The following is a 16,379-nucleotide window of genomic DNA, read 5'->3' on the forward strand; positions in this document are numbered from 1 at the left end:
TTTAGCGATGACAATAATTATACATTTTCTTGTAGATGAACAAAAGTTAACCGATAAAATGAGTGTTCACAAATAAGTTTGTCAAAGTAATAAATCTATAGAAATTAAAGTTAGTAATTACTAATTGATTAATTGTGAGCGATTACGATAAAAGCCGAATTAAGTTTGTCAATGATGAGCGATGTTGACGAAACTAAAGTCGAACTTCCCCCTCTTAGTTTCGAAAAATGTATGTCATTCAAACCAGACAAATAATTAAGTTTACACATGTACACATATATATATAAACGCATAAACTTGTAGGTCCAGAAAGCGACGAAGAACGCACAAAGCGATTGGCAATTGAAGAACTCATTGCCAAGAGCCCGGAGAACCGCATTCCACTCGCAGCCCTGCGCGAGCTGGCGCTTAGCAATTATGGACTGGTGAACGATGACCTCAGACGAATTTTGTGGCCCCAGTTGGCGGGTGTCGATGTTAAGGATTTGGAGCGAGCTCCGACTCTCGATGAATTACAAAGCCATCCGGAATACCATCAAGTTGTGCTTGATGTAAATCGGTCACTGAAGCGCTTTCCGCCAGGCATTCCATACGAGCAACGTATAGCATTGCAGGACCAGCTGACAGTTCTTATACTGCGAGTGATTAAAAAGTACCCAAATTTGCGCTATTATCAGGGCTATCACGATGTGGCAGTAACATTTCTATTGGTCGCTGGCGAAGAAGTTGCCTTCGCCATAATGGAACATCTCTCTACGACGCACTTCTCCGAATGTATGCAGGAAACAATGGAGGCAACCCAGAGACGACTTATGTTTATTTGGCCTGTGGTCCTCTTCGAACAGCCTGAACTTTTTCACTTTCTACAACGTTCTACAGTTGGCACCTTGTTCGCCTTACCGTGGTATTTGACCTGGTTCGGACACAGCTTGAATTCCTACAAAGCGGTCGTGCGATTGTACGATTATTTTCTAGCTTCACCCATGTATACACCTATTTTTGTTACTGCCGCAATTCTGTTGCATAGGGCGAATGTTATTCTACAAGAGGACTGTGATATGGCATCAGTGCATTGTCTCTTATCAAAGGTAAGTTAATTGCAATATCTACGAATCTAATGCTAAATTGGCTAACTTGCAGTTGCCAGATGATCTACCGTTTGAGGATCTATTAATAACATCCAGCAAATTATATGACAAGTATAGTTTGACCGTAATTGAAAAGAAAGTGGAGGAACTTATCAAAATTGAGTAAGTGCAGCAGCATTTTGCACGTGGCAGCTTTTGAATTTGTTTTCAATTTCCCAAACATAGGCAAGAACAACGTAAACTGGAGGAAGCGCGGATCAATTTGCGACGTTCAGTTTCTTCGAAATCTAATTATAATGTAAGTAAATGGTTTTTAAAGATCTTAACCCCAAAGTCGGTTATGATGACAACGGCTGTTTCGATTGTTGTGGGCATTTGTGCCTATTACTACAAGAATCAGTATTTGGCTGCAGGTATAAGCTGAGTTAGTGAGTATTTCAGTCCAACTATATTTTATGTAATTCGTTCTGAGCCCATTCAGCCCAAATGCGGCTGTATGCTTAAAATTTGCCTTTATTAATTAGCTAAGCTGAACATGCATGTAAAAATGTACATACCCAAAGTAAGTACAGTGTGGAACCCCAGAGCGTATTTGGATAACATTGTAAAAATAAAAAAAGAAAATAATTTGAAATAATGCATTAATAATTATTTGTTTATTATGATTGTAAATATTACGTTATATATTTTTAAAAATAGCAAATTTAATTGTATACAAAACATAATTTATATATATAATAAAAAAAATAAGTAAAAACCAGATTTAAGAGAATATTCAATGTATTCCTTATGATATTCATAATCTAAATTTTTAAAAATATGAGTGTGTAGCTCGCTTTAAGATATTGTTCTTATTTCTACATAAACATTTCTATGATAAAAAATAGTTTGTTTTGCCAACATATTTATGATTTGTGTCGATCTAGCAACGGATTGTTAGTAACAAGTAGTATAAGCTTTGTAAAGCGCTTCCAAGGCCTGCTCGTTGGCATATTTTTGTTGTTATTGTTATAATAGTATATAGGCTACTATGACAGATTAAATTAAAACCCAACTCCTTGAAATGCTGGATCACCTGGTCTACTTATTTTACGATGATAATGAAATTAAACAAAAATCGGATGCGTATTTCCAACGGATGACTTACAATTCGACTGAAATGTATGATTCAGTGTGGAGGCTTTTCTGACGTCATGAAGTATGGAGTTAATTTATTTTACATCGAGTCAAAACAGTCATGTCTAGAGGTTATAAGCTTGGAATATAGACCACAATATTCGATGTTTGCAACAAAAATGTAGAATTACATTCGCGGAATATAGCTCGAGCAAGTATAGATTATGTTTTTGTTAAAAGTAAATGTTTTTATCTAGTTTATTTCTAATCATACATAAACATATTGTATTTTGGGAATATATGTATGTACATATTTACAATTGCATAAATATAGTCTTAAGAATATTTAGAATTATATTATAACAATTTAGTCGCTCTTAAGAGACTTTTCTAATACTTCAATCATAGCGCATAGTTTTTTTAAATCCATTTCAAAGTAGATAACTTCGCGATTCGAATTTGATTGGCAATGCAAATTTATTGTTGCCACTTGCCGAATATTGCTTCTAAAACTGCTGTCGCCCAATATAAGGCGCGTGTCCCAGGAGAAGGACATCACAAACTTGACGTGATTCTTAAGGTATTCGCTTCTTCCAAGGGCTAATTCGACTGCATCGAGTCTCGCCGCGAGCACCAAGGGCACAAGCGGTCTTAGCTCTGGACTCAAATAGGACAATTTTTCAGAAATATCCGTATCCCCACCATCTGAACAACATTGCTTGTAGTACTTCGATATTGTGCGCGTGGCAAGTAAGAAATCGTCGGGATTTTGGAAGCCGAACTTGTGTGAGAAACGTAGTGCTTGTTGGTCGTTGATGTTGCCAATCAAAAACTCAATAGACAAATGGAGAACCTAGTAGTAAATAAAAATGTAAATGTTGTTGTTCTCAATGGATTCATCTCTTCGTACCTCCATGAAAATTTCTTTATTATTGATACTCTTCAATAGCTCCATGATTAGTAAGATTCCACTCGACTTTGGAACAATGAATATATAGAACAGAGTGTTATCAGTAATTGATAGTATTTGTATCAATAAAAATATACAAGAAACTTAAGAACGGACCCAAACCCCAAATCGTTTGGACGCCTTTTTCATCAACAACTAAAAACGAAGAATTACCCAGCTGGCAAAATATATCGATAGTATCGAATGTTTTTGTATTCGGTTACGTATCGATTGTGAATGACATCATGTTAAATTGAACATTAACAGCCTTTCCCACATTGGTGTGCATCAACAAAGAATCTTGTTATCGATAACATTAAACCAAGCTGTCCGCAATCCACACGGATTTAGTAAATCTGGACTCAACCGATTTTTATAAGGTTTCACTCGCATTACCTCTAGATGGCATTGAAATCTGGTAATATTAAACAAATCATTAACATTGTTTTCTATTTATTAACGGGCAGTGTATTTAAATAAGTGTAAGAATATGTTTACAAATCTAGGTTAAAATATTTTTCGTAGCAAATGTTATCGTTTGATCCTCATTTTCAAGAACGACATTTGATACACAACCATCGGGATCATCACGACGATACAGTTTACCATCCGTGTCATTGAGATTTATAGCTGAAAATCTATCAAGCACCGGGGCTATGGGCAAGCTGTGATACTGTTCGTCATCTGTGCCAAAGTAAAGTCGCAATTGATGCTGTATGTTTTCTTTCTCGTTGGCGCGGTTGCGTTGAAAATCTTCCTCAACCCTAAAATATAAGAAATTGCAAAAATTACAAACTACATCGCTTGATTATTTACTGCGTACTTTTTTAACGCTTCAAGTTGACCGTCCAGTGACATTTTAAGCTTAGCGGGCTTCACAGATTTATCTGCATGCAACTTTTTCTCCAACAAGCGTACGGGATTGTTAAATAGGAAACGTTGATGAAATGGCTTATCATCGTCCAATTTGGCAATCTCTTCGTCGTTAGACTGTAATTAAAATGTAATTTATTAAATTCCAATTTATTTTGATTTACACAGGCAATGCGAAACGTACTTACCTTAATGGGAAAAATTGGCGTTTTGTCTTGCAAACTTTGGGGCATGTGTCGCTGTCGACTTTTGAAGTGACGACTCGTTTTGGCTGGCAGCAAATTGTCTTGGGGCTCAGTTGGATGGGCTTTCGCTGGATTTGGCTGATCGCTGCTGCCTGGCAGGTACATAACATGCTTTCCACCAGTTAGAAATTTAATCGATTGCGGCTCCATGGTAACCAGCCTTTGCCTTTTACCATGTTCCAGACTTTTCGTATACAGCTCCGTGCTACTCGTATTTTTATGAAGCATCCAATTATTGGAGCATTCGAAATTGGTAACACATATATTTTCCAGCTGGGCATGCGAACTTGAGTTTCTTTGGTTATAAGAGCACGGATCGGTGCCCTTTAAATAATTTTCGGGCTTCGACTTCTGCAGGCTCTTGTAGATACAAACCTTTGAATAAGAAAATATATATATATATATATTCAAGAAATATCTCTATACATAAATTAATCAAGTCAACGCGAAACTGAAAACTCGTATTCAAAGATCTTTGTGCAAATTCATTTGAGAGATGCTTAAAATTTAAAAAAAAATCTATTCCTCCTTGGCGGAACTCAGAAATTTCCAGAATCCAATGGAAAATGTTGTTTTCAAATTGTGGTATAGTATTTTCCTCGAATGTCCGACTAAGCGATACCCTGAAGCCAACTTTGAAAAGTTGTTAACACATTCGTATTATATGTATCAAAACACATATTATCTAAAATTGATACTTTCCTATCCCGACATTATCGCAAATTATAGCATTCATAAATTTGGCTGAAACTTCACGTGAATCTCATTTGCTGTGCATCGCATTTCTTGGAAATGTTATGAAGGAAATGTTATATATAAAATGTTATCATTATACATACTTCGCCTGTGTTGAAATTTCCGCTGCTGCGAGTATGTTGTATATGAGAATCCCTTGGAAGCGAGAGACTGAATGTGTGAATGGGCGCAACTTTGTCGTGGCATACATTTTTCTTCTTGCTGCCATAGAAAAGGAAGCCGTCTTCGTCGCATTTAGAGCGATATTCATCCGAGCTGGAGTCATCTTCTGTACTAAGACCCTTGAGCTTGTCATCGTGCTCATCGCCCAGATCTTGTTCAGGAGTCCACGTTGTAAGCAGGTGGTTCGGCCTGGAGAGCTGTCGAATTTGTAATGTTCGATTAGGCTGAATGGGCATCTCACTGGTAGGCATGGTAGAATTATGATTTATGCTTTTCAATATCTTTAATTTATCTATGCAATCCTGTTGTTCGAGTAGGGAACGCCAAGCTAATGTTGGACTGAACGAGGGTGTTTCCACTTGTCGACGCGGCAGAGTCGGCCGAATACGCACAAGTAAACCATTGTCATTTAAACTCTCCTCCAGACGCGTCGTTTCCTTGTATTCAATGTCATAGTTCGAACTCATTGACAATGACTTGTTCTCACTCAGGAGTTTTTCGTCAACTAAAAATATTTTCATGGGAATTAAAGTACCCTATGTATAAAGACAGCCAGACTTACCAGTATTTGACGACTGTGTAACATCGACGGGACTATCGAGTTCCATGCCAAAGTAAAACGTACGTTGACATACTTTATCCTGAACGGAAACTCCATTTTCCAACTTATCTTTTTGAGTTAAATTCTTGACTACAGGCGCACTAATTGGCTCAATAATTGGATTTTTGATTTGATAGCCATTACGTAACGCCGTGTTCTTTGAAGCATCGGCTTGATCTGGTTTTTGATTTCTTAACAGAATAGCATCAGAACTCTTTTCGCGTCGAAAGGGGATCCTGGAACACCCCGCTGAATTAACTTGAAAAGTTGTTTCTTTTATGCTTCTTCTGCTTATCTCATTATCTCTCTTCAATGAATCTGACCTTGTTTGCTTGCCAAGTTTGCGGTCTGAGTTTTTTGCATAATGCATGGGTTTGGCATTATCTTTTGCAATTTGAGTATTTCGCAGAACGTCCTTGCTGCTCTGTGTAAATGGTGTAGCTATAATGTTTGCTTGCGGTACTTCGGGAGCTCTTCTCTTTTTTGAATACTTGTTTCGATTGCTGGGCTTCGAGGGGGAAGGCTCTTGAGTATTTATTGTGACTGGGGAACTTATTTTATTGATGAGCTCAGGTTCTGAATACGTGTGTCTTTGCATCCGAGACAGATTTGACTCATTGGCATTAAGGTCGGCATCTTTGATCTTGCCCTTTGCGTAAAGTAGGGTTTGTGATCGTGTAAATTCGGGCTTTATATCAATTTTTTCATTTATGCTCGAGGTTCTGTCTTTCACATTTTCGATTATAAACGTTTTGGATCTTTGACTGAGTATGTTTGGAATGTTTTGGGTTAGGTTCTCATTTTGTTTCCGGCCACTTATCGTACCCCCGGAATTTAATATTGCACCATTTGAAGTAGCTCGCAGATGTAAACGCTTATCCAATTCAGGTAACACTTTAAGTGGCGTTTCTAGCTGAGAATTTGATTCTCTTTTCATGATCGTGGACGGATATGATCTTCGCCATTCAGGGTTTAAGCTACGCTGAGGATTGAGCGAAGTTGATCTTAAGCCAGATTTGTTCCATTGAAACTGACGACGTGAGTTCTGGTTTAGGTGCTCGAATCGTGTTTGAAAGTGCGAATTTCGATGCAAACCCGATCTTTCGCTATTAATATTATGCGCACTTCCCGAGTTCCCCATTTTTTATATTTCTGAAAATTGTATATATAGAATTAGCAATAAATAATGTATAGATTCTATATAAATCTTAAATAGTTGGCTTATTTGGAGCAAAGGTTATAATAATACAGGTGTTTTCTACGAACGCGCATAAATATTATATATGTGTGTGTGTTTATATATATATGTATGTGTGTGTGTGTATGAATGTGTGTGTGTTCTAATACCAAACGCAGAACAAGCTTTTTTGTTACTGTGCTGCAAATTTAAATAAATCGAATTTCTACCAAGTGCTCTCCTCCTCGATTCTCAAGAATTCAAGTAGGCTCTGCAGTTAGTAGAGTAGTGCTTTTTTTTTTATTTTTGTTGGTTATTTTTTTGTGTATGTGTGTATGTATGTGTGTATAAGTGTATGTATGTATGTGTATGTATGTATGTGTATGTATGCATGTGTGTATGTATGTATGTGTGTGTGTGTTATGTATGCATGCATATATGCATGCATGTATATATGCATGTATGCATGCGTGTATGCATGCATGTATATATGCATGTATGCATGCGTGTTACATGCATGTGTATAGGGATGTATGTCAATATGTATATATGTACATTTGTATGTATGAACATACATTTGCATGTATGTATGTATTCCTGTTTGAATCTGCCTTCAATGCATCTATATAACTTCAAAATTCCTAACCAATACCAGCTGCCAACATTGGCTTAGTTTAGTTTTTAGTTTAATCTAGTTAACCATTGCTGCTGTTCTATTTTAGAGCAAAATCAGGTCTTCTGACTATTTGTATTAAATTTACATTATTCCGAAATAAACTTCGTATCTGATATGTTTATATAAAAGCAATGCAAAAGTGCGAAGATGGTGAAAAGGTTGATATCCAAAAAGACAAACTTTCTGGGAATGTAAATGCTATGCATGAACACATGTGCATCGTTTACATAGATGTCGATGTTGATGCTAATCGATTTTTTAAAACGGGTCAAGATATCGATAATTTGATTTATCGACGTGGACACGAACGGAGCAATTAATCAATTTCATATAATTGTTTGAAAACTAGATTAAGGCCACGACTTAGGCTGACTTTCGTTAGCGTCTGCAATCAACAAATTCTTAAAATGTTAATAAATGCGTTTCTACAAATTGCATTTAATTTGTTTTTGGAACAATCACTATTTAAAGCTCAATCGAGGAAAGCAAAAAAAGGTTTATGTAAACAGTACACATGTATGTGTGTATGTTTGTATGTATGTACGAACATGTTTGTACATGTTTATGAGCACAACAAGCAACAGATGAATTAAAAAACACGCTGGGCATGTGTATGTACCAACACCTTTTTTTAAAATAATAATAATAATAATAAACGGCACATTTCTCTTTAATACAAACTTGTTTTATATGAGCTGACAGTTAAGTTGACTTACTAACGTCTAAATCAGCTAACTTTCTTTTTGCAGAAAATTACCATTTTATTCGTAAGGGTCACTGGAGTTGTTTTTGCCCATGCATGCACATAAATATGCATAAACAAATGAACTGTTTAATAACTCAAGCAAAGTGCAGTAATATACATGTTGATAATTTATGGCAATATCGCGAGGTCTACAACTCTTGAGACTGTTTTTTTCTTTTGTAACTTTGCAAAATATCGCTTTCTGTTTTCTTTTTTTTTTTTTTTGAGAGTTGAGCTGAGTACGTAGACAACAAACACCGCAACGAGCGCAAACGCTTTCACAACATTGATCTCCGCAGCTTGAAACTTAACTTCCATCGTCATTGTAAGAGTAGAGAGTCAAAAGCTTCTTTTTGAGTTACCAATGGAGGCAAGTCGAATATTTATTGTTATGTTTGTATGTACGTATGTATGTATGTATGTATGTATGTGTGTGTGTGTGCGTGCATTTGTAACCGGATCTTTTTCGCTCTTGACAATCAGTTTGCTTAACTTGCTTAAACCATTTTTTGTTTTTGCACAAGTATGGGTATTTTAAAAAGTTAAAGATAAACAAAAATAATATTCTTTTAGTATAATGCTGTATAAATATGTTCGTTCTGTTGATATTTACACCGGTCAAAACGAACATTTCCATCTTGCCAATTTAATAAATACTATTACTGATCTACACAAAAGCCAAAATCAAAACAAAGTCTTTAATGATCTAAATATGTGTTTTAAGCAATCGATGTATGCAATTGTTTATTATGTATATATAATTTCATTATTAACAAATTGGTTATTATATTTCGTCTATGTGTATGTGCGTCTGGTGTGTCCGTGCTAACGGCGGAGAACCTTATAACAGTTTCTGCTAAGGTGCTGTTAATAAAAGACTAATCGTTTTTCCTTCCGATAAATTATGTCTTAGAAACCCTGCGCAGTTATGTCGCTGTCAAAAATGCAGCTGTTTGTATGTAAAAGAAATTGACAGTTATTACTTCAAAATTAAGTGACGGCGTTTAGTTTATAATTAAGAAGCTTGACACTTGAAGTAAACATGTGTTGTTGTGACATCTGTGGATGTCGAAAAAAGTGTAAAGGGTCGATTTGTCAAGAGGTAAGTTGTAATGCCTAATAATTGAATTAGATAATTGTGTGTGTTAAGTTTCAGAATCTAAAAAACAAAGAACCTAAATAAAATGATATATTTGTTTATTTTGAGAATCTGAATTTTGTTAGAAACGAACCCATTGCCAAACGAAAAATCGGACGAATATTCTGTTTTTTAATGAATGAATGAATATGAATCACATATAAAAACAGCTAAATCCGAGTTTTGGACATATAAAAGTATGTAAATTTGTTGAATAAACTTTTTTGATTTTTATTAAAAATAAAAAAATATAACGTTACAATTTCAACATTAAAAAAATTCTACAATTGATTTTACTAATTATAAATTGATAAAATCTTAAACCATTTTAAACTTAAGTAATTTCGTTCAAAAACTCATATTCATTTCTTGTATAATTTTCATCATCAAAGGAACCGGTTAAGACTGAGGGCGGCAATTGACGTTGACACTGTCAGTCGGAATCGTTTATAGCTTTTTTTCTTTTCTTTGCTGCCTGTGTAATTTTATGCTTTGACCAATCCTCCTAGAATAGTTAAATATATATTTATATGGAAAGTCTGTTTAACAAGGTTCATTTACGATTGCCGCCTACCTCACTAGAGTTCTCATCAGACGAGTATATTGTTTTCACAACATCCGAATTTTTCTTGCTGCCCGCATTATGGTTATTTGAGTCCTTTTTACCAACTGGTTGCTTTCGACCGCGTCCACTACCACCTCGACGACCCACAGCAGTGGTCTCATCTTCCGCTGCCAAGGCGAAAAGATCACTGAACTGTTTCTGCTCAAAAAGAATGTCGATTTGGTGAAAAGAACATTGGTTGGACTGAGGTTGAATTTACCTTTGTGCTTTCATTGCTATGTGAATACGCTGATTGTAGGGCTCGCTGCATCATATCATGAACATAGAGCCCGGTGCCAGTTCCATGCCTACAACTCCTTCTATAATGTTCAAGATGATTTAATACCTATACCAATACCAGAAAGAAGAAAATAAATAATTAGTGTAAATGTCAATTGCCACATAAGTTAACTACTCACGTGATCAGCAGATGGCGTACTGCTTGCAGCGGAGCTACCTTTAGACGGTCGCTTCCTCTTGTTGGGCGATGAACTAGGATATTTTGATGTAAGCAGGGATGCGATAATTTCGGAAAGTTTTTCTTCACAACGTTGACACCAAAATCTATTAATAAAGCATTAAAGGAAATCATTTAAACTACAACATAATCATAGGCATTAAGTTGTAATGCACCTTAAGGCAGACGTGACGAACGGATCCCCTCTGGTTTTCGCTTCCCTACTGAGCAAAAGTCTAATTATTTCACTTGTTGGCTCCTCATTTTTCAACAGCAGCAGCAAATGACTTAGCGCTTCGGGATGATTAGCAGCTTCTAGTTCTGGAAGTATATCCTAAAAAAAATAACGAAAAATTTGAAAACATATTGTATTATAAGAAGCAGTCTACATGCTACTACTATTTAGATCATCTTCTGTTTTTATTTGTTTGGTTTAAAATGAGTGTGTCTTCATTCAACACGTAAGGGAGGAAGATATTTGACATAATTATTAGAATTTTGACTTACCTGTATACACTTTAGAGGTACATCATGGGCCTGAATAAGTTGCCATAGGCAAAACTGTTCGTATGTCTCATACTCGAGGCTTTCCCGTATGCAATCAATCAGACCGTCTTGCTTGAATATTGTCAGTTTGCCCTGTGCAATTGAATACATAATGTCACGTACGTTTTTTGCGTCAACGCAGCGTAGAGTTATTCTCAAAAGGTCCGTATTATTAATGGCTATTGTTTTGAACTCTCTATAAATATCAGGCAGCAGCCACAAATATATTGTGGTATTTTCCTTTTCAAGTAAATCAAGGTCTCGCACCAGACAAATGCCAATCTTTTCATCCGTAGCCTCGCATATTTGTCTATAAACAGTCGTCTTAAACTGATACGATTGCTGGGCATTCTTTCGCGTCTGCAGCTTGCAATGTATCTTCATGAAGTAGAGAAGTAGATAGCCCGTTTCACTCAACCGCTCACATATTTCAGATAGTAGGGTTTGAAAGGGCTTTTTGCTTTTGTCTTCATTCTCATACAGAAAGCGAAATAGACCGTACAGCGGATAGCTAATGCTCTTAGCCAAATACTTCTCCTCGGTTTTACTCTCTGAAAATACGTTTTGTTGTGGCAATGTTTCACGGAGTATCAAAACCGTGTTTGAGATCACATAATTGAGCTGCGTTTCGTCCAATGTTGAGGCAGGTAGAGTACGAAAATCTTTCAAAAATGCTTCCCATGTAAAAGAGTTGCGTTTTGTAACAAATATCTCAAACGATTCGGCTATCGCGTCGGGCAACTCTACTTTTTCGGGAACTGGCTTTTCCTTAAGACGAACCTTAAAAAAAAGGTGGCAATTTTAGATAATAATTGATAAGCCCAGGTTGCCATTGATGGCAATACTAACTTTTGACAGTGGTAGGTCATCGTCGTCATCCGTATTTTCATCATTTTTGTTACATCTTGCAATGTTTTCACCATCGTCATCACTAAATACAGCTTCAGTTTCACGTTCCGAACTTTCAACAGGTGTTATAGCTATTTTGTTATCGTCGTCCACAAGTGAAATGGTGCCACTATTTGCCGCGAATGCTCCGCTGCCAACGTCAATGTTTTCTGCAAATATATTCGGAAAATATCAAAACGTGTTTTAAGCATATTTACGAAGAATATTATTTACCACTTTGCAGCATCCGTTGATCAGCTTCTTTTTTAAATATTGGTGCCTGGATTGAATGTGTTGCCGGATATATAGATTGTGGCATATTTGCAACGGGGGATACAAATTCCCTAAAGTTTTCCCGTATTAGGTTGCGCAATTCTCTGTCAAGTTTCGGCGATTCAAATAGCGGGTGTAAGTTTGGAATGACCTATTCAAGAAATTAGTGACTGTTCAGCGATAATCATATTATTATGCCAGCTCTTACCTGTTTATCGAGTATCAGTTTTAATGAATTATATACACCCAATCTGATTTTGTCCTCGTTCTTTATGTAAAAGTTCTTTGTGATGCGGCACAAAAAGTCCAGCAGTGTGCTGCTGACAAAGGGATGATTCCGTATAGAGTGGTACATCACTAAAATGCCGGGCTCAATATTCATGATGTTATCCTTTGCCGGATCGAAGAAGAGCCAATCGTAAAATAGTGACAGCTTGGCATTAGCCGATGCAATCGGGTTTGTACATGATGAGATAAGCCAGCCAATAATTGCCCAACGCGGGATAATATCGGAGCATAACATGTCATTTGTGGGATGAATTACGTTTATTATAAAGCGAATCAGGTCAGACCGCAAGCTGTGCGACTCAGGCGTAGCAAAATATTTGTCCTGAAACCAATCCTGGTAGCGCTTCTGATTGCCAAATTTGACAGACGAAGCCAAAAAGTGCAGTTTACGCTCCATTTCAGGAAGTAGACGACATTGTAAAAATCGCCGACTCGTACGTATTTGTAATAAATGCCAAATCCCGTTAAATGTCGGATGTAAGCTTTTCGGATTGCATAAGATATCTCGCCATAGCAGTTCGAATTCCGGAATGCGTGCAACATTTTGTAAAAGCCTGCGGGAAAAGCAAAGTACAAAACAATTGTTAAAATCTTGTTTATATTAAAATGTGCACCAAACATATCTTTATACCTTTAATTAAGATTATTAGGCACACAATCAGCAAACAAATTTGAATAGTAATAAAATAGAGAAGAAAAAAAACGGTGGTCAACTCACCGTACAAAATCTCTTCCCAATGGTATAATATCTTGAAATCGATCCCGAATCAATGATATTGTAAACTTAACCTCTTTTTGACGCAGTGGCATCAAGGCAGGATTGGCATGGTCCTCTATAAGGCGTACAAAACTGTAAACCGACGACTGTACTAGGAAGGGTATGGCTTCCAGCCACGCCCTATACTCTATGAAAATATCCAAAAGGCTCTCCACAAGAAACAGATTTTTATGGGAGACGTCCCCGCCGCCGGCTTGACGCAAACAATTCCAAATCACATTTTCGACACTAAGAACCTGGTGCTTCACAAATTCACGCAACACCCAGATCAATTGTCTCCGAGCAGTCTCCGTTAGTTTGGCGTACTTTTCAGCCACTAAGAGGGTGAGATTTGCCACAATTACATTCATGCCATCCCTGGACACAAGAGTTATGTCCCGATATGTTTTTGGCGCCATTGCCGGATCAGTTAATATAATGTAGAGAAAGCCAATGGATATCTCCTCATGCTGTTTTTCCTTGCAAACGATTTGTGTGAGCATATCGTGCATTTCCTTATCACTGAGGCCCGCAATTTGTTGCTGCAGGCTAACGTAAGATCGCTCGAACTTCTAAATGAGCACAAAACAAAAAACATGGTAGTTGCTACAATCTAATTCAGTGTGTAAGCCGAATTTACCTCTTCGATTTCATCTTTACAGTCAACAGCCGTGCAGACAAACAACTTAGAGACGTGAGCTGCGCTTTTTTGTTGCTGTTGCTCCATTTGCAAGTGTGGTGTAGATACTTTGTTTGAGTATTGCTCCTTATCACCTGATATGGTTTCAGTTCTTAATTAGTTTCATAATTACACTAAAACGGAAACTGAAATATTGGAAAACTGAATTCGTAAAACCGCATTTATTAAACCATTACTATGTATATGTATGTAGGTATTTCTGTTTTGGTTTGTAGACAGAAAAAATATGGTTGCCTAAAACAGGGCTGCCAGTCAAGCACCTTGCCAGATATCGGCAATTGAAATGTTACCAGATCTTGCAAATATTGAATGAACTAGTTTTCGTATTGTGTACGCGACTATTTACTATTTGCAGTATTTTAATACATCAAATTAGTAGAGAGTTGTAAGCAAGCATTACTTAAATAATTTTTTCGTAAAATGTGCAATGTGCAACATAACTAAAGCACATAATTAAGAAATCAAAACTTTGAGACGTGTTTAAAAAAAGTTTTTTTTTTGCAATTAATGGAATTTTGAATATACCATATGTATGTAATTTAGTGCTTACCAGAATGAACCCCTTGTAAATGATAGATAACAGTTACAGTAACCCTTATTTCACTCATCGCTGGTTTTTCATCACTAAATACTATCGTCAAAGTTTTTTCCTCTGTACATTCATATTTATATACAAGCAATTTATTATATTGTGAAATACAACAAACAATGGAGGAACTGTTGAACGACGTTGTGCCCCAAGAAGATTTGGAGGTATGCAATACACATATAGACCACATATGAATATCTGTTAAATGATTTTGTTTTAGAGGTTCGAAAGGAAATACTACCATGAGCTTGAACTCGATGGCGAGGTCTCAACAGAAACAAAATTTGAGTACGTAAGAGAGTTTTGTTTAAATGTTTTTATTTAAATGTTACGCTCTACCTCTACTTCTTGAAATGGTAGATACGCATTCTGTCTCGTTCGGAGTCGCTACACCAACGACATCAGAAAGGTGAGTCAGTAACTGCACTTACTTTGCATGCGTAGTATGCCTAATTAACATACATACATACAAACGTACATACATATACATATGTACATACATACATATGACTAAATGTGCAATTTCAAAATAGGGCATCATGATTTTGGAGGATCTTGCGCGGTTACACCCGGATGGACGACGCGATTACATTTATTATCTCGCCTTTGGAAATGCACGAATTAAAAACTATTCAGAAGGCCTAAAATACTGTAGAGCATTTCTCGAAATTGAATCGAATGATCAAGTGCGCTCGTTAGAGGCAAGTTTATGATGATAATTTTGATATCCTCGGCAAATAAGTGTAATATTGCGAATTTTGTTTTGAATACTAGGAACACATTAAGAAACAAAGCGATAAGGAGGTTGCGAAGGGTATTGCAGTTGCTGGTGGAGCAGCGCTCGTGCTCGGTGGCATATTGGGTCTAGGAATCGCAATGGCTAGAAAGTAAAATATTATTATTTTCAAGAGCAATTATCACATCCCATTTATTTCGTATGCCGTGATTTTATACACAAGTGAAATATCATAATTTATGAACACAGTTTTAGTTGTAAATATTTAAAAAAAAAATTAAATGTATTAACTGTCGTTAAAATAATATTCTGTTACCTTTCTTTTAGTAAACCAAAACGTGAAAAATAGTGATAAATGTGATAATAATCTTTACGGAATCCGATTCCCTCCCAATATGTATACATCAATATACTATCACTGTGAGGACATGGGTTAAGCACATAGCGCCAATTAATTAATCTATAATATATTTCAATTATTACAATTTCTTCATTAGTCTTTATTCATTTTTTTTGTAATTACATATATAGTTATGAAGTAGTTGATATGAGCAAACTTATATATACATATATTAATTAATACGCCCTGTTCATTGCCAAAGATTTTGGTGCAATAAATCATCAAAACTGGTTTTTTGATTGTTCTCGAATATTCCTTTACAGCAAATGCACACTTATTCAAATCTTGTATCTGGGGGCGAATTTCAAACTATAAATTTATTATAAGCATTTTTTAATAACTAAAATATTGGAATTCGCAAGGCCGTAATATAGTTTACTCTGTCTTTAAGGGAATTCTGGAAGTACAAAATTTCATAGATCTGTAGAATTATATGGTATATCGCTGTTGGTCGCCAAATTGTTAAGCGTCGAGATTTAATTAGGCTATTTATTTTGCTTAAAAGTGTAAAGTCTACCGTAACAAAAAAGTCCTCAAAGCCACAGCCATTATTATTATATTGAAAGTCCTTAAAAGAATATTTTCCAATATCGAAATCGCACAGCAACACATTTT

General features: G+C 36.1%; 5 protein-coding genes across 7 annotated transcripts; 2 read left to right on the forward strand and 3 right to left on the reverse strand.

The window, feature by feature from the left end:
* Positions 1 to 25: 25 nt before the first annotated feature.
* Positions 26 to 1,668, forward strand: LOC6629179 (TBC1 domain family member 20). The gene is made up of 4 exons (XM_002052338.4): positions 26 to 229; positions 304 to 1,088; positions 1,141 to 1,250; positions 1,314 to 1,668. The coding sequence occupies exons 1-4, from the start codon at positions 172 to 174 to the stop codon at positions 1,510 to 1,512; spliced, it is 1,152 nt and encodes a 383-aa protein (XP_002052374.2). The 5' UTR covers positions 26 to 171; the 3' UTR covers positions 1,513 to 1,668.
* Positions 1,669 to 1,722: 54 nt separating this feature from the next.
* LOC26531466 (uncharacterized) lies at positions 1,723 to 3,304 on the reverse strand. Its single transcript, XM_015173451.3, has 2 exons — positions 3,115 to 3,304; positions 1,723 to 3,057 (listed from the first exon to the last, which is right to left on the reverse strand). Exons 1-2 carry the CDS (start codon positions 3,157 to 3,159, stop codon positions 2,572 to 2,574), a joined length of 531 nt encoding a protein of 176 aa, XP_015028937.1. The 5' UTR covers positions 3,160 to 3,304; the 3' UTR covers positions 1,723 to 2,571.
* A 285-nt stretch (positions 3,305 to 3,589) lies between these two features.
* Positions 3,590 to 6,931, reverse strand: LOC6629178 (uncharacterized). The gene is made up of 5 exons (XM_015172946.3): positions 5,752 to 6,931; positions 5,111 to 5,694; positions 4,215 to 4,646; positions 3,977 to 4,143; positions 3,590 to 3,917 (listed from the first exon to the last, which is right to left on the reverse strand). Exons 1-5 carry the CDS (start codon positions 6,929 to 6,931, stop codon positions 3,656 to 3,658), a joined length of 2,625 nt encoding a protein of 874 aa, XP_015028432.1. The 3' UTR covers positions 3,590 to 3,655.
* A 2,801-nt stretch (positions 6,932 to 9,732) lies between these two features.
* On the reverse strand, positions 9,733 to 14,283 carry IntS3 (integrator complex subunit 3). The gene is made up of 11 exons (XM_002052336.4): positions 13,980 to 14,283; positions 13,301 to 13,911; positions 12,503 to 13,136; positions 12,256 to 12,445; positions 11,983 to 12,191; positions 11,095 to 11,913; positions 10,764 to 10,921; positions 10,550 to 10,694; positions 10,351 to 10,476; positions 10,101 to 10,289; positions 9,733 to 10,031 (listed from the first exon to the last, which is right to left on the reverse strand). Exons 1-11 carry the CDS (start codon positions 14,064 to 14,066, stop codon positions 9,960 to 9,962), a joined length of 3,240 nt encoding a protein of 1,079 aa, XP_002052372.1. The 5' UTR covers positions 14,067 to 14,283; the 3' UTR covers positions 9,733 to 9,959.
* Positions 14,284 to 14,632: 349 nt separating this feature from the next.
* Positions 14,633 to 16,014, forward strand: Fis1 (fission 1 protein). Of its 3 annotated transcripts, none has more exons than XR_011416778.1 (6): positions 14,635 to 14,792; positions 14,849 to 14,916; positions 14,989 to 15,037; positions 15,162 to 15,329; positions 15,403 to 15,621; positions 15,692 to 16,014. XR_011416778.1 is itself a non-coding variant. In XM_002052335.4 (6 exons), exons 1-6 carry the CDS (start codon positions 14,748 to 14,750, stop codon positions 15,711 to 15,713), a joined length of 465 nt encoding a protein of 154 aa, XP_002052371.1. In that variant the 5' UTR covers positions 14,635 to 14,747; the 3' UTR covers positions 15,714 to 16,014. The 3 variants fall into 3 exon arrangements, 2 of the variants coding, with proteins under 2 accessions (XP_032294255.1, XP_002052371.1); XM_002052335.4 differs by having other exon boundaries at positions 15,403 to 15,515; XM_032438364.2 differs by lacking the exons at positions 15,162 to 15,329; positions 15,403 to 15,621 and having other exon boundaries at positions 14,633 to 14,792.
* The last annotated feature ends 365 nt before the right edge of the window (positions 16,015 to 16,379 follow it).

The sequence above is a fragment of the Drosophila virilis genome, chromosome 4 (genome assembly GCF_030788295.1).
Source record: "Drosophila virilis strain 15010-1051.87 chromosome 4, Dvir_AGI_RSII-ME, whole genome shotgun sequence".
Classification (NCBI taxonomy): domain Eukaryota; kingdom Metazoa; phylum Arthropoda; class Insecta; order Diptera; family Drosophilidae; genus Drosophila; species Drosophila virilis.

Bases quoted from the DNA above. Each gene is read 5' to 3' on its own strand.
- LOC6629179 (XM_002052338.4), top strand. From the start codon at position 172: ATGATGAGCGATGTTGACGAAACTAAAGTCGAACTTCCCCCTCTTAGT. The intron at 230-303 runs GTATGTCATTCA...ATAAACTTGTAG, and splicing joins CCCTCTTAGTTTCGAAAAAT to GTCCAGAAAGCGACGAAGAA. The intron at 1,251-1,313 runs GTAAGTGCAGCA...TCCCAAACATAG, and splicing joins GAGGAACTTATCAAAATTGA to GCAAGAACAACGTAAACTGG.
- LOC26531466 (XM_015173451.3), bottom strand. From the start codon at position 3,159: ATGGAGCTATTGAAGAGTATCAATAATAAAGAAATTTTCATGGAG. The intron at 3,058-3,114 runs GTACGAAGAGAT...ATTTACTACTAG, and splicing joins ATAAAGAAATTTTCATGGAG to GTTCTCCATTTGTCTATTGA.
- LOC6629178 (XM_015172946.3), bottom strand. From the start codon at position 6,931: ATGGGGAACTCGGGAAGTGCGCATAATATTAATAGCGAAAGATCGGGT. The intron at 5,695-5,751 runs GTAAGTCTGGCT...AAATATTTTTAG, and splicing joins TACACAGTCGTCAAATACTG to TTGACGAAAAACTCCTGAGT. The intron at 4,144-4,214 runs GTAAGTACGTTT...TTTTAATTACAG, and splicing joins CGCCAATTTTTCCCATTAAG to TCTAACGACGAAGAGATTGC.
- IntS3 (XM_002052336.4), bottom strand. From the start codon at position 14,066: ATGGAGCAACAGCAACAAAAAAGCGCAGCTCACGTCTCTAAGTTGTTT. The intron at 13,912-13,979 runs GTAAATTCGGCT...GTGCTCATTTAG, and splicing joins GTAAAGATGAAATCGAAGAG to AAGTTCGAGCGATCTTACGT. The intron at 12,192-12,255 runs GTAAATAATATT...ATATATTTGCAG, and splicing joins TCAACGGATGCTGCAAAGTG to AAAACATTGACGTTGGCAGC.
- Fis1 (XM_002052335.4), top strand. From the start codon at position 14,748: ATGGAGGAACTGTTGAACGACGTTGTGCCCCAAGAAGATTTGGAG. The intron at 15,038-15,161 runs GTGAGTCAGTAA...ATTTCAAAATAG, and splicing joins ACACCAACGACATCAGAAAG to GGCATCATGATTTTGGAGGA. The intron at 15,330-15,402 runs GCAAGTTTATGA...TTTGAATACTAG, and splicing joins ATCAAGTGCGCTCGTTAGAG to GAACACATTAAGAAACAAAG.